The 16,231-nt window shown below is 43.7% G+C and overlaps 1 protein-coding gene across 7 annotated transcripts in view; it reads right to left on the bottom strand.

Moving 5' to 3' along the window:
* Window positions 1-841: 841 nt before the first annotated feature.
* Window positions 842-16,231, bottom strand: part of Zc3h7a (zinc finger CCCH-type containing 7A) — a 41,704-nt gene continuing 26,314 nt past the window's right edge. For all 7 annotated transcript variants that reach the window (XM_076577849.1, XM_076577850.1, XM_016002431.3 and 4 more), the window contains 11 exons: window positions 15,691-15,852; window positions 14,492-14,688; window positions 13,602-13,702; window positions 12,377-12,558; window positions 11,304-11,380; window positions 10,448-10,581; window positions 9,942-10,047; window positions 7,031-7,139; window positions 4,959-5,092; window positions 3,383-3,546; window positions 842-1,746 (listed from right to left, as the gene is read on the bottom strand). In XM_076577849.1, the coding sequence (XP_076433964.1) occupies window positions 1,557-1,746; window positions 3,383-3,546; window positions 4,959-5,092; window positions 7,031-7,139; window positions 9,942-10,047; window positions 10,448-10,581; window positions 11,304-11,380; window positions 12,377-12,558; window positions 13,602-13,702; window positions 14,492-14,688; window positions 15,691-15,852 (1,556 nt within the window). In that variant the 3' untranslated portion in view covers window positions 842-1,556. The remainder of the gene's footprint in view (window positions 1,747-3,382; window positions 3,547-4,958; window positions 5,093-7,030; window positions 7,140-9,941; window positions 10,048-10,447; window positions 10,582-11,303; window positions 11,381-12,376; window positions 12,559-13,601; window positions 13,703-14,491; window positions 14,689-15,690; window positions 15,853-16,231) is intronic.

The raw sequence follows: 16,231 nt of genomic DNA, 5'->3' as shown, positions 1-16,231 counted from the left end.
GGCAAGAAGATGAAGGGAAGTTTGAGGGACAAAAAAGTCATTGGTATGCTTAAAACCTCAAACTTGTTTCCTAGTCTTGATTCCCAAGTTTAAATGAGTGTATGGAGCTGAGAATGATAGTGTATGTGGAGGCAGGCGCTCTGCTTCACAGCTCTGTCCCTACTACAATCCTTTCATCTTTACGATGCAGCAGCAGCAGCAGGGACAACCTCTTGGTGTATCTTACTCTCCCTGGAAAAACTAAATAAGAAATAAGCCAACAAGTGGGGCAGTGGTGGCACACACCTTTAATCCCAGCATTTGGGAGGCAGAGGCGGGCAGATCACTGTGAGTTCAAGGCCAGCCCGGTCTACATAGTTCCAGGACAGCCAAGGCTACACAGGGAGACCCTGTCTTAAAAACCAAAAAACAATAACAACAAAAAGAAACTTGCTACCCAAGTCCAGCAACTGGGTTCAATCAACAGAACCCCATAAAGATAGGAGGAGAGAACCAATTGCAGGGTTGTCCTACACACACTGTGGCATATGTGGACCCACACATATCATGTACACACATACATTTTAATAATGAATTAAAAGTAAAACCCAACTCACTTGCAAACCCAGGCTTGGTGGCACATGCCTGTCATCAGAACTCTAGCACTTGGGAGGCAGGAAGATCAGGAGTTCAAAGCTAGACTAGACTGAACTAAAAAAATAAAATTATATTAAACTAAAAAGTACTGGGCCCAAGCCACAGCACACCACACACCAAAAAAACAAAAATAAAAACAAAACCTCTGTAAAACCCTGTTCCAACAATTCTTTATAGAGAAAAAAACACACCAAAACTATGAAAGTCATTTCTATATAAAATCTTTTATTACAGGCAATATTGGTCCATACACTAGACAATACCAACAGTACAAGTTTAATCTTTCAAAAATCATTGTTTAAACAGCAAAAGACCGAGAAATAAAATTTGTGTCAATTGATTATTTTCAAAATATTCTTGATGTACATGATCATTGGCTCCCTTACCAGTGAAACATACAAGTACAGAAAATACCCCATTTAACAGATACTAGTGTTAAATGGTTATTTGGCTTAAAAATCTGAGTTAAAATCCTTTTTAGCAACCTACATACAGATAAGTAGCAAACTTTATTATATTAAATAAATTCGTTCCACTAAACATGTAAAGAATTTGATCCATTATGTATTCTGATCCCAGTGTACATTTATTCTCTCATGGTCATGGTTTTTATCTGATGGACCAACTCAGAGAGTCATCCTAGATGTAAACCTTACCTTCTTCCCCAACACACCTCATCCAAAAGTCTGTCCAACAGACAGCAACCAGCAGCAAGTCACTTCGCCATCTGAGGCAGTGGCTCCGTGAGAGCTGGGCCAGGCCTGTCAAACAGCCATTTTCCTATCTACTGTGGGTTGCTGCTCAGGAGGAACCATAGATGCCAATCAAGCAGAAAACCTGCGGCTCCTCTGCTACGTGCTTTTCAACACTTCCAATTGTTCTGGTCAGTGCTCTGATTGGGTTACATGAAAGCCAGCGTGTTAGTTTAAATCTTTAAACAAAAAACTATATTTTCCAAAGTCATTATCATTTGGGGCAATTAAGTGATCTTTTCGAGCTTTGTTGAGTTTCATCTCTAGGGCCTTTCTTCTTTCTTTCCATTCATGAAGTTCAGCATTTCCATGTGCAAATTTACAGCTGCTTCCTTCTGTGCAGGACCCATTCATATACCTGTTAGGAGGCAGCACAATTAGCATCCGTGAGGCAATTAGAAAGTGTCATAATTCTTTTTTTTAAAGATATTTATTTATTTATTATGTATACAGTGTTCTGGCTGTGTGTTTGCCTGCAGATCAGAAGAGGGCACCAGATCTCATTATAGATGGTTGTGAGCCACCATGTGGTTGCTGGGAATTGAACTCAGGACCTCTGGAAAAGCAGCCAGTGCTCTTAACCTCTGAGCCATCTCTCCAGCCCAAGTGTCATAATTCTTGAAAACACATTCTTCCCTAGCTGCAGGACCTACCTGCACACACCTGCTGCAGTCACAAAAGTTATCATTTTCCCCATTTTTTTGCTGCTGGGGATAAAATACGGGGCCTCCTCCCTACTAAGCACATGTTCTTTTTAATCATTGAGTTGCATCCCAGACCCAGTTAGGAAGCTTAAACCTGTGAAATAAATCTTGTATAGGCACAAGATATACAGCAGGGAAATAAGTCCTGCAAACTTCCTTAAAAGTATTCATCAGAAAGCATGGACTAGGGCTGGGGGTGTGGACAGCAGGGGGACCCCTGGGTGACCTAATCTACCAATCTCCACCTAGTTCCCTTCAAGGGTCTCTCACTGAACCTAAGCTAGGCTGGCAGTAAGCAGGTTCCATGTTCTGGGGGTTTGAACTCAGGTCCTCACGCTTGGGCAGTAAGCAATCCTCATACCTGCTGGACCATCTTCCAAGCCTTGGGTTTGGGATGAGGTATGTAAAAGAATAAATAAAATACAAAATAAGAAAATCTTTTTTGTTGTTTGTTGTTTTTGAGACAGAGTTTCAAAACCTGACTGTCCTGGAACTCACTGACCAGGCTGGCCTCAAACTCACCGAGATCCGCCTGGCTCTGCCTCCCAGGTGCTGGGATTAAAGGCATGCACCACCATGCCCAACTGCCAAACCGTAATTTAAAAAAATAGCTATTCAAAAATCATAAAATTTTTCACTTAATTTTTTTCATTGAGATACTCTGTAGCCCAGGCTAACCTAAAATTGCAGTGATTTCCCTGCCATGGCTTCCTGCTGCTAGAATTATAGGCGTGAGTCCCCACATCCACTTTTCATTTAAAATTTCATTTAAAATTAATTTAAAAAATTAAGACAAAGGAGTGATATAGTTATGCTATTCCCTTAATACTTATTTTTACTTTTAGGTGTATGTGTATGTATGCCTGAGAATGTATGCATACCATTATGCATGTAAGTGCCTGCAGAGACCAGAAGAGCAAGTTAGATCCCTTGGGACTGAAGTTCAGGTGATTGTGAACCACTTGATGTGGTTATTGAGAAGCATGCCTGGGTCCTATCCAAGAGCAGCAGGTGCTCCTAACTGCTGAGCCATCCCTCCAAAGGCAACCTCTGATGACCATTTATTGTGAGCAAAGATTGCGACAAAAGATCAGAGAATCAGAGCTGAGAATCCAAAGATGGTAAGGGTGAGTTTGGACAGGTACACCTGCATATCCTTCCAGGGCCTCCCAGGGCAGAGCACTATAACAAGACTACACCTACATCTTATTCTGTCTGCAGACACAGTGCCCTCCGAAGTCCCATGCGGTCAGCTGTTTTCGCAGGGAGAAGCTGCAGGGGCCTACGTACCTCTCACAAATACTGAAGTTCCCGGTGGGGAAGCGGTGCTGCCAGCAGTACTGGTCATCTTCAGTGTGGAAAACCTTCTCTTTGTGCTTTTCAGAGGAGATGTGGCCTTGCCATTGCTTCTCACTGTTACAGTTCTTCCCACACATCCAGCAGTGGAAGTCCACCTAAAGCGTGCAGGAAGATGTGCTGCCTGAGAGCCTGCACCTCCCAATGAGGCCTGAGCTCAAGCCAGGCTCCACTCCAGGGAAGCCCAGCAAGGGACATAAAACCCAAATCAGAGGTGGTGTCAGCACAGGACCAACTACAGCATGGGGACATAAAGCAGCACACAGAAGCAAATGAGTAGATGGAGCCTGCTCATCTAATTAAGTTCTGGACAAACAAAGCCATCCGAGAGGCAGTTGTGCATTCTGGACAGAAGTTACACCCTGAGGAAAGCAGAATCTGCTTAAGGTCAGAGTGGGCCAGCTCTAGAATGACCAGCAGCAATTCTACACATCAGCCCCTACTCTCCCAGACTTGCACCAGGCACCCAGAAAGTAAATCTGCTGGCCCTGCAAGGACAGAGCTACACATCAGAGAGGTTTAGCACTGTGAGAGAGTCACAAAAGCCGCCCTGCCGTGGTGATGGACGTGGGTGAGACACAACAAAGGGAGCAACAACCAAGGACAGCAGAACACACACACTGCTGCCAGGTGGAGACAGGCCAGGCCAGCGACAGAGGAAGAACAACCGCCGGCTGCGAGTGGTGGCTCGCGCCTAGAATCCCAGTGGTCTGGAGACTGAGTCAAGAAGACTGCTCAAATTCAAAGTCAGCCTGACTACAGAGTGAACCCCTGCCTTTCATTAAAAAAAAAAGGGGGGGGGTGTCACATCACTGATATATAAACATACAGAGAAATACACCCACTGGATCTGGGTCCTCTGGGAAGAAAAGACATACTTCTAACTTATCTGTAGTGCCTTCATTTAGTTTACAGACACAAAGCATTAACAGCAGTTAACTTGGAATGGTAGACTTAAGCCATTCATGTTTTCTTTACTTTTTGCACAGGTCTCCCTGTGGAGTCCTGGCTGACCAGGAACTTCCTATATAAACCAGGCTGGCCTTGAATTCAAGAGATCACCTGCCTCTGCCTCCCAAGTGCTGAGATTAAAGGTGTGTACATCCATGTGTAGCAATTTTGTTTTTTGAGATAGGTTCTTATGGATGGCCTCTAATCGGCTAGGTAGCCCAAGATGGCTGTGGACTTCTGATACTTCTGCTTCCACTTCCCAAGAGTGCTAGGATTACAGGCATGTTGCACCACACCCAGTTTACATGGTGCTGGGGACTGAACCCAGGGTATTATGTATGCTAGGCAAGGACTCTACCAATGGGGCTACATCCAACCAAGCTTCTTTATGTTTTTCAAACTAAGAATTCAAGCAAGAATGTTTTAGCACATAAGATTTAAGCCAATGGCAAAAAAGCACAGAAGAAAGAAGACACCAGAGGGAGACAGGCTGCAGGGGACAGGGCCAGGCTTTGGAGGAGCAGCCCCGAAGCACAAGTGAGTTAACAATGATACTTACAGTAATTTCAGCATAATCTGTGGGCATGTGGATCTGTTTCCCATTTTCTTTGTTAGAGTGACTGGCTACATCATCACTTTTTTCACTTTTTTGATTCTTCAGCCAGAGTTCATAAAATTGCTCTATATCATGTACTAAGGAAAAAGGAATTGTGTTCAGCAACAACCATAAAATGCCATTCAAATACATATATATACACACACACACACACACACACACACACACACACACACACACACACACACACACAAAGCCGGGCAGTGGTAGCACACGCCTTTAATCCCAGCACTTGGGAGGCAGGCAAATCTTTGTTTGAGGCCAGCCTGGTCTAGAGAGTGAGTTCCAGGACAGCCAGGCATATACACAGAGAAACTCTGTCTTGAAAACAAAACAAATACACACTCAAGCATATGTATTCCCTATCACCCAGCACATTTTCAAAACAGATGTGCCGTGGTGGCACATGCCTTTAATGCCAGTACTTGGGAGGAAGAAGCAAGCAGATCTCTGAGTTTGAGGCCACCCTGACCTACAGAGCAAGTTCTAGGACAGCCAGGGCTACACAGAGAAAAAATCCTGTCTCAAAAAAAAAAAAAAAAAAGCCGGGCGGTGGTGGCTCATGCCTTAATCCCAGCACTCAGGAGACAGAGCCAGGCGGATCTCTGTGAGTTCCAGGAAAGGCACAAAGCTACACAGAGAAACCCTGTCTCAAAAAAAAAAAAAAAAAAAAAAAGCAAAATTGAAAAACAGAATTGTATTAGAGCTGAGAGAGGACAAGTCCAGTCTAAGCAGCAGATACTCTCATGCAGAAGGATCAATTTTCAGGACTTAATACTGCAAAACTAACTTCATTATTAACTCCTCCCTGAACCTGCAAGACACTCTGGGAGTGTTTAAAACTCAGGAACGTCACAAGGCTGTGTGCAAAGGGCCTCAGCATTACTTCAGGTCACCCTATGCTACGCAAACTGCCAGTGCTGTAACCACAAGAGGTGCCTCGCAGGAAGAGAAGGGTTGCGGATGAGACACATCCCGGTCATTGAGAAAGATGGGAAACCCCACTAGAGCAGGGCTCAACCCTGCTGGGAGCCCTCCAGTCAAGCCACAGCTCTAGAGCATCAGCATGCCAGGGCGCAGTGGCCAGTATCACCAGGGCCTGGGCAGTGGTCACAGGCTGGTTTCTGGGTAAGAACAGGCGTGTCTACACTACTGTCAAGCCCAAGGCCAGGGTTTCCAAAGGCGGCTCTGCTCCTTTCTGGCTGAACAATCACTTCTAGTCCATTTCAGAGTATTTAGTAGCATCCCTGGACTCTGCCTGTTAGAAGTCAGCAGCACATCTCCCCTAGTCATGACAGGGTCAGAGGTTCTCAGGGAAGGAAGGCTGTGCAGATGAGAATCAGTTCTGGGAGCTAGTCTAAACCAAGCCTTGAAGTTTCCCAGCATTCAATCATCAAGCAGAGATGAGGCACAAAACTGGAGATGCTTCTTCCTTCAGAGCATGGCGGCAGGAGTCAGGAAGACAGAGCAGGAAAAGCCTCAGCAAGGGCTACTTCAAGTAGGACATAAGAGGGTGTCCCCTCCACACAAATCACATGGCAGGTCAGCCTTAATTCCAAGTGATTCTTGTAATAGAGAGACTGGAGGCATGCATTTCTATTAGTGGTTTTTATTGTTGTTGTTTTACTAAAATTTCTGTCGTAAAACTGTTTAGGTTCAAAACTGAAAGGTTGTCTGAAGCCCCTCTCAAACTCCCGTCTACCTGATGGGCCACCACCGAAGTGACCTTGTTTAAAGTCACAGGAACTGAGCTAGCCTGGGCCACTTGTAAGGAGGATGCCTATTACACCAAGGATGAGGAACTACAGATTCACACCCAAAAATGGCCTAACCAAACCCACATCAGAAGTCAGCTTCCCAACCAAGGAGGCCGTGTTCACATTTGCAGCCAGCAGCAGCAGCAGCAGCAGCAGCAGCGCTCGAGCGGCCTCCAAGCCCCTGCACACCACTGTCGGTGCGCACGAGGAGCCACACGTCACAGAGGTCAAAGGTCACAGAAGAGAGCATGAACTTACTTCTATTATCCTTCATGTAAGTCCACACTTCACGTTCTTCAGGACTGTGAGCAAAGGAACAGTTGCCAACATACTGACACTTTTTTCCAGAAGCAATATGGTTGCATAGCTGTGTGAAAATAGATAGATAGATATGTATATGTATAAACACACACACACACACACACACACACACACACACACACACACACACACACACACACGTAAGACAGCATTGCTTAGTATAACTAATTTTTACACTTAAACAAAGTAACCTCTTGTTATCAGTGCTAACCTTAGCAGTACAAACTCTAATCCCATTCAAATGGAGACGTGAGCCCAGAATACTTGGGATAGTGACAGCAAACATTTCTATTTCAGTTTCCCAAAGAAAGTGAAGCGCAGAATTAAGTAGTACAGATTTCCTACAAAGTCACATACTGGGGATTTCATCTCTGCAGAGGACAAATGATGCCCTCCCTGTCAGGTGGCTGTTGCTTTCTTCCTATAAAATTCAGGATGCCTCCAAGTCAGTACTGGGAAGAGAAGGAGACTGTAGCTTGCTCCAGGTTACTAGACACTGCCAGGAAACTTCCAGACTCAAATGCTAATGACCCTACACTGGTAGCTAATCTTAGCCACAACTCATTAGACACTGTATTTGAAGACAGCGACACCAACAGGCCAGGGAGTTAAGAGGTTTTCAAACAGCAGTCGTCTGGTTATATGGAATTTTAATTAGCAGCGGAAATGGGGGGGGGGCACTGGAGAGAAAATGAAGGGACAGCAATCATCAGAAGAGACCCGGGAGTCACTAGCCTCCAAGGACAAGCTCATCCCAGGTCTGGCCAGCTGGCTGGTTGTGATGCAGCACAGACCTTAATTGCTAACTTGGTTACCGTTTGCTCTTCACCAGGAACTGGCCCTTCCTACTTATCTTACAGAACAGTAAATGTTCAGCATCTGCTTTTGCAAAACCCCCAACATTTCTCCTGGGATGAAAACCAATAATCCCACATGAAAACCTACCAGAGGTCAACAACCTATTCAATAAGTCAGTGTAATCATTGGCTAGGATACATTTTCCCCCCTCTTATTTGAGACTTTGAGACAGGGTCTGTTTATGTAGCCCTGGCTGACATGGAATTTGCTTACTATGTACACCAAGCTGGCCTTAAACTTGTGGTGACTCTCCTGCCTCTATATTCACTTTCCTACCTCTGCATTCTGGGTGCTGGAGTTAACAGGTGAGCTGCCATGCATGGCTTACCCACAGTATGAAGGACAAGACCAGGCACTATGCTGGGTTTCAAAGACTCCCATCAGATATGACTGTCTCTACGGCATAAGGAACCCAATTTATCAGATGAGCAAATGAAGCCAAGTAATGTGACAGGGCTCTTTTGAAAGATTATTTTCTACTTCCCCACATTCTCTACAACACACACACAAACACACACACACACACACACACACACACACACACACACACACACACACACACACACACACACACGATTATCCATTCTAGGAAAAGGGTCTCTAAGCAACATCTAACATGACTGGGGGAAAAAAGAGGCAATAGCTACTGAAATGTGATGTGACAGAGCTCACCACACCCAAGATTGAAGGAACAGCAACAGTCCTGGGCAGCTGCCTCAGAAACTGCAGTAAGAACCATCAATCTGTTTAGGAAGTCCTGGGGACTGAATTCAGGACCTCATACATACTAGACAAGTACTCCACCACTAAGCTACAACCTAGCCCAGTTGCATGTTTCAGCCAAGTCTCTGGTACACATACATCCTTATCCTTTGATACCAAGGCTCCAATAAATCTCTTTCTTTTTCATATAAAATCCATCTAATTCCACTTTAGACAAACAGCCAGATCACTGCCTTGCAAAGATTGGCCTTGTGACTAAGTTTACAAAGCTATAAGGAACACAGGTAATGCAAAATTCCTCCACTTTTCTTGGTCATTCAGAGGGCAGCTCACTGCAAGGCGACCACATGCCTTGCTTCCCTGAGGAGACAATCTGTCATGCTTTCATCCTGGGGGCAGAGTGTACTGCCTGTCAATACTCCACTGTCCTTTTCTGTTAGGTCACACAGTGTGATACCTGTGGACTCTCTCCACACACTGTCCTGTGAAAAGCAAAGTCCACAGACAACAAGTGACCTGCCTGGTTATTGTTCTTGCCATGGCCATTTAAGGCCCTCCCAAAACAAGGGGTGCCTCTGCATGAGTGAAATGCTCTCCTTCTGCTACACTGGCCTGGTGTTCTCTTCCCAAGAGGTGTGGAGAACATCGTGGGCACTACCACTGACATTTTCTTCTGGACCACCTTAGCAAGTCTTCTATCTGTAGTGTCTCTTAGCTTGCATCCCTTGTTGCAGTGAAACAACGAAGAAATATAAGAAAAATGAGCAGGGTAGTGGTGGTGTATGCCTTTAACCCCACACCCAGAGGCAGAGGCAGGTAGATCTCTGTGAGTTCGAAGCCAGCCTGATCTACAGAATGAGTTCCAGGACAGCCAGAGCTGTTACACAGAGAAACTGTCTTGAAAAACCCTGCCTCCCTGCCAAAAGAAAAGAAAAATGAAAGACAATACAAAAGGCCCTTTACCTCAAACTGAGACAAAATAAAAGGAAATCCTCATTCCCTCCCATAGATAAATTCTTTGAAAAATTAACTTTTCCTCAACTCTGGTTATCTTTATACTCTGTCCAAGTAACCTATGAAGTACCAATCAATATGAAAACTGTTAGAGTCACACACATACACCAAAGGGCAAACAAAAAAACAAACAGCTTCAATTTCATTACACTAACAAGAAGCAAAGTCTCTGAGCTTCAATCTTAATTAGTACTACTTTCTAATAATTGGAAAAGCCTAATTTAAAAAAGTGACTTAAAAATTACGTATGTACATCAAACTGTAAAGGCATTTGTTTCTTTGTAGGGAGAGGACGGATGTTCATCCACTTCTTACGTTCAAAAGACATCGCTCTCATTGCACGGCGTTCTTTGGTCCACCTAAAAAAGATGGAGTTCAGAAAAAACAACACTTGGGCAAAAGACATAACATAAAAGGAGAGGCGCAGCATGTACACCCAAAAAGGACCAGAGATTTCTTCTCAGCCCTTCTAAGAGATGCCTCACAGGTCTACTGTTTCACTTTTTCTTGACATTTATCAGCATTCACTATGAATTCTAAACAAAAAAGTGGTTAAAAAAAAAAAAGTGGTAAAAGCAAACACGTATGAAAGCTACTGTATCCTCAAAACCTCTTCCCTTTCCCTTGGTCATCACATCTAACTCCTGACTTTCCAGGTCCCGGTCTCTTTTCTCACATGCACGGCCATCCCTCTGGCGTGCAGGGACTGCCAGGCGTCCACACAGGCATCTGTCCATCCGTCCGTCCACACGTACTTACGAGTGCTGTGCCTTGGCACTGCAGTACTTCCTGTTCTTGTCTGGTTCAATGACTTGGCCGTTTCTCAGACACTGAGCACAGACAAACTTTATCTCCATATTAAGTAATCCAGGCATTATCTGATTGCCAAGTACCTTAAACAATGAAAGACCAATTATAACAGAAACCACTTTTCTAAGAACAGCACATCAAAAGCCCATGCATTTTCTACCACCAGAGCTTAGTTAGTTGTCTGGCTCTATAACTTGACAAATAAATATATGCCGGTAATTAATCTAAACTTTTGGGCCAGGCAGCAGTGGTGCACACCTTTAATTCCAGAACTCAGGAGCCAGAGGCAGGTGGATCTCTGAGTTCAAGACCAGCCTGGTCTACAGAGGGAGTTCCAGGACAGCCAGAGCAACTGTTACATGGAGAAACCCTGTCTTGAAAAACACACAAACAAACAAAACAAAACAAGCAAAAACAAAAAAGCTAGTTTTGGAACTGACTACTGGAACTGAATGGCTTTGGGTGGGTCGAGGAGAATGATGGACTAATAAGTCAAACCAAGGAGGACACAAAACTCCACAACATAACCCATCTATCTCTCTTATTCAAGAATTGCCAAAGCCCAAGACCCACTGTTTCCCCAAGTAAGCTAAAAAGGAAAACAGTATCCTATGTCATTAGCAGATATTACAGGATGCCATTTTCTTTTTTATGGTGATCAAATAAAATGCAAATATTTTTTCACAGAAGAGTTACTCAGTTGAACAAATAAGGACTGCAAGCAGGACCTGAACCTTTGTCAACCGGGCACCAACGAGGTGACTCCAGAAAGACACTGAACTCACAAGGACACAAGGGGGAATACCTGAGCTCCAGGCATGCTTGCTTCCAAACTTCTCCAATATTGTTCGGATTCTTGAGCAATAACATCATGGGAGATACCTAGGGAATGTACAAGCTTCTCTTAAGAACACATCACAGTAAGCCACCCACCTGGTGTCAGTCAGAATAAGAGAACCTTAACTCCCCAGTTCTCAGGCAGCCTGATCAATCACATTTTTCAAAATAGAGTATTTACAAACACAGTTCTTTATGTCTTCTGAAGAATCCTTTCCCCACTCTTAAAATCCATGCTGTATATACATACCAATAATTAACTTCATGAAACCACATCCAAAATAGGGAACTTGTTTTGTTTTGTTTTGTTTCCAGACAGGGTTTCTCTGTGTAACAGCCCTGGCTGGCCTGGAACTTCACTTCCTAGACCAGGCTGTCCTGAAACTCACAGAGATCCGCCTGCCTCTGCCCCCAGAGTGCTGGGATTAAAGGTGTGCGTCACCACAGCCTGGCTTCAAAATAGGTAACTCCTAAAAAAACATTACAGTAGCCAAGCATGGTGGCTCCAGTCCTATAATCTCAGCTACTCAGGAAGCTGAGGCTGGAGGATTCCAAATTTAAGGTCAGCTTGGGCTACAAAGGGAGTTCAAGGTTAGCCCAACAACGTCGTGACAGAAACAGTCAGAAGGACTGGAGATGAGACTCAGCAGGAGAGAGCTTGCCTAGCGTGCACACAGCCTTACATCCAACCCACGGCTGGATTAGAGGGACAGAACCTCACTCTTACTTTTTTTTTTTTTTTTTTTTTAAGTTTTTCAAGACATGGTTCCTCTGTGTAACAGCGCACTTACATTTTTATTACAGGTAATGTATTGACTGTGTGTCTGTGTACACAGTGGAGGTCAGAGGACAAGGTGCAGGAGCCCGTTCTCTCTGCTCACCACATGAGCTCATCAGGTTGGCAACAAGTGCCTCTGCCCACTGCTGTGGGACGGATGGACGGACGGACAGACGGACGGCTGAGAAGGGCGCTCTCCTTGCTACCGTTCTGTCACTCCTGACTCCCCACACAGCCACAGTGACAAGCCAGCACAGACCCACCTCTTTCACTCTGCATTATCCAGACTTTCAATTCAATAAGACTATGGGCATAGAAGCACTCATCTTCCCTTAAGCAGCCATAACGGACCTCATGCCGACACAGATCAAGCTGACACTGACTATGAAAAGAACGTATTTTGGAATATTTTACTGTGGTCTCTCTTAAAATGTGGACAAGGCACCTAAGACAAAAAAAACGTGACATTTTAATACTGCTCTGCCAACTTTGAAAAACTATGCATATACACATACATATACAATGTCAAGTTCTATTCAGAAAAGTCATTTTATTAAAATTAGTGTCAGAAAAAAATTTTGTGCACTATTAATGTTACAATTACAGTTTAAGAGAAATCTAAATGTTCGTCACAAAATATGCTTTTCTATATTAAATAATCAATCTAGCAATTCAAGTAATTCAGTACTTAATTCTCATACAAACAGGCAAAAAAGCATTTTTTTAAAAACTTTTTTGTCTTTTCTATTACATTTATTTAATGTGTGTGTGTGTGTGTGTGTGTGTGTGTGTGTGTGTGTGTGTGTGTGTACATGCTCTATGGTGTACCATTTGAGGTCAGAGGACAACTTGGAACAGGTTCTGTTTTTTTTCTCCCTTGTGGGTCCTGGAGATGAAACTCAGGCCAAAAGACTTGGTAAAAAGTGCCTTTGCCTGCTGAGTCATCGCACAGCTTCACTGATTTGCTGAGTCATCTCACGGCTTCATTGTTTTGCTTTTTGAGACTGGTTTCTCATTAGGATCAGCTGTCCTACCCTGCTATGTAGGCCAGGCTAGACTCAAACTTCTGATCCTCCTGCCTCTGCCTCCTGAGTGCTGAGATTATAGGCATGTGCCATAACACCCAGATAAAAGACATTTTAAAATAGTTCTTACTTCTCAAAAGAACAGAAAGGTCAGAAGAATGCCTTCTATTGCCTTTGTTTTTCCTTTCTCTCTCTCTCTCTCTTTCTTTCTTTCTTTCTCTTTCTTTCTCTCTCTCTCTCTCTCTCTCTCTCTCTCTCTCTCTCTCTCTGTCTTTCTTTCTTTCTTTCTTTCTTTTTTTTTTTTGGAGGCTGTGTGGTCTCATTGTGGAGCCCTAGCTGACCTACTTTGTTTCCTCTGCTTTGTTAACTGTGTGCACCCCTATACCTAGTCTACTACCAACTTTACTGGATCTAAGAAAATCTGTTTTCTTGTCACTATAAAAACTAGAAATCACCAACATACTTATTGTCCTCAAATTCATGCTTTGTAACCGGGTGAGAACAAGCAGTGGAATTATCTTTATTTCTTTTACTTATCATTCGAGGTTTATGATCAAAACATTTCTGAAATAAAGAGAAAAGAGATTATCACACAAATGTGCCCAGAATACTGCCTTAGTTTCAGTACCCTTATACATGTATGCATTTATAATTTGTGCCAATCGACAGTCAGCATGAAACCTTACTACCATTTATTCTGCTCTGGTTGTTTTGAGACATCATCTCTGTATAGCCCAGACTGGCCTTGAATTTATAGTGATCCTCCTGCCTCAAACTCCTGAGCACTGAGATTACAGGCATGCACCACCAGGCCCAGATTTCTTCTCTTTTTTCATATAATTGTAGTACAGTGGCCTACCGGTTACTGAGTGAACACTTTACATCGTGACAAGGTCTGCTGAGCACTTTCTACAATAAGGCTTACAAGTCAGAAATTTTTACAGATTTTTGTTCTCTTGAAAGGGCTTCACTGTGCAGCCCTGGCTGGCCTAAAACTCACTATGTAGACAAGACTAGCCTAAAACTCAGAGATCTACCTGCCTTCGCTTCCAAGAGTGCTTGGCTAAAGGTGTATGCCACCATACCTGAACACAATTTGTTTTGTTTTTTCTTGAGACAAGAGTCTCACTAAGTAGCCCTGGCTGACCTGGAGCTCGCTATGTAGACCAGGCTGGCCTTGAACCCATAGAGATCTGTCTGCTTCTGCCTCCCAAGTGCTGGGGTTAAAGACATGTGCCACAGCACCTGGGCACAATTTTTTTAAAACCCATGCTGGGCAAGTGATCTCTAAGGATTTCCACTCTCCCACCATCACCAAATTTTACAGTAGAAAATGAGTCATGGAGAAATCACCTCACAAAGGAATGTAAACTCTCCAAGATGCTCTTGAAGAAGTTTGACCACAGTAAGGCTGATCTTTCCATTGCCCCCAAAGAAAGCTTCTCGACTGAACGCCCCTTTTCTTTCCAGAGTCCACACATCTATCTCTTCTTGGCAATAAGCGAATGTACAGTGGCCAGAATATCGACATTCATCCTCTGCAGCAACATCTGGAAAGGCAGGAGAGTCAGAGACACCTGTTCCAGGGCCAATGAACGGCAAGCACAGTTACATCATCTGAAAATCTCTAATAATTCAAAGAGCTTCAAGCAAGAACAATCATCCCTATGCAGGACCAGGTGAGACTCAGTCTTCAAGCCGAAATGTTTTTGACTGCAAAGGGAGAGGACACTTCAACGTTCGCACATACTCCAATCAAGTTAAAAGTCATTCTGTGGGGAAAGTGGGACATGAGATGGTAACAGGGGTGAATATGACCAAAGTACTTGTCACATATGTATGAAAACGTCATTTTGAACAATGAATACTCTCATGAAAAAAAAATCAGGCTGGTCAGATGGCTCCGTGGTTAAGAGCACTGACTGCTCTTCCAGAGGACCCAGGTTCCATCCCCAGAACCCATATGGTGGTTCACCACCTTCTGTAACTGCAATTCCAAGGGGATGGGATGCTCTTCTGGACTCTGCAGGCCCTGAGCTTATGTAGTGCACAGACATATATTCAGGCAAAACACTCGTATACATAAAATTAATAAATAAAATGAAAACTACAAAAAATAATAAATTATCTTAGTGGTTTTCTTTCTTTCTTTCTTTCTTTTTTCCTTAGTGGCTTTCAAAGCTCATTCAGATGAAGCTTAAACCAAAAGGAGAATGCAAGTTCTCTCAGAAGCACATTCAGAGCTCTATTCCATGCTGTGATTCTCAGAGGCAGCAGTTCTCTAAAACCCAATCTAGGTCTTGTCTCTACAAACTATGAAATATACAGGAGATGTTAAAAAACAAAACAAAAACAGCAAAAATAGCAGAAAATATGAACTGACCGATTCAAGGTACTGTTTTTCTCCTAGCCTAACTATCTTTAACAACAGGAAGTATTGACACAAATGCAGCCAGGAGGTACAAAGGACAAGGCCTGGTGGTCAGCACAGAGACTTTCCAAAAGTTGGTTAGTCATACAACATACACCAATTAAGAAATGACAATACATACCTTTACATATATAATACGGTCCTTCATAATTTGTTTTTGTTGGTCTTGGGCGTATTTTTTTCCATGATTTATCTTCAACATTTTTTATCCTACCAATTAAAATATCTTTTTTACATTTATGATCTAGATTAGCATGGTAAGTGAAATCCATTAACTTCGGGCCTAAAAAAGACATAAGAGAGATTGCTCACAGGCAGAACAGATACCTTTCAGTTTACAGGCAGTTTATTAGCAGTCAGGGCAGATGGACACTGACTACCACGGGCCCCAAATCTCAACTGACAGGCTGCTTGAGTAGCCTCAGGCCTCTGTCAGGAAGTCCAGTGTTCTACTCAGCAGCAGCCCTGCTGGCACCTTTCTAGGGAAATGATCCAGACAGGAACTCTATGGCTTAGAAACCAGAAGCAGCAACAATCTGAATCACTTTTGGACCAGACCCCGCCTGCTTCTTTCACTGCTTGCCTCCTGACATGCCCCAATGGACGGCCACCAGAGCCAGGGCTGTTCCCGTCCAGTCACCAGCTCCACAGCACATAGCCTG

This window comes from Peromyscus maniculatus, chromosome 8 (genome assembly GCF_049852395.1).
Source record: "Peromyscus maniculatus bairdii isolate BWxNUB_F1_BW_parent chromosome 8, HU_Pman_BW_mat_3.1, whole genome shotgun sequence".
Taxonomy (NCBI): Eukaryota; Metazoa; Chordata; class Mammalia; order Rodentia; family Cricetidae; genus Peromyscus; species Peromyscus maniculatus.
The sequence above is the reverse complement of the archived record's forward strand: the minus strand, read 5'-3'. Positions and strand labels throughout refer to the sequence as shown.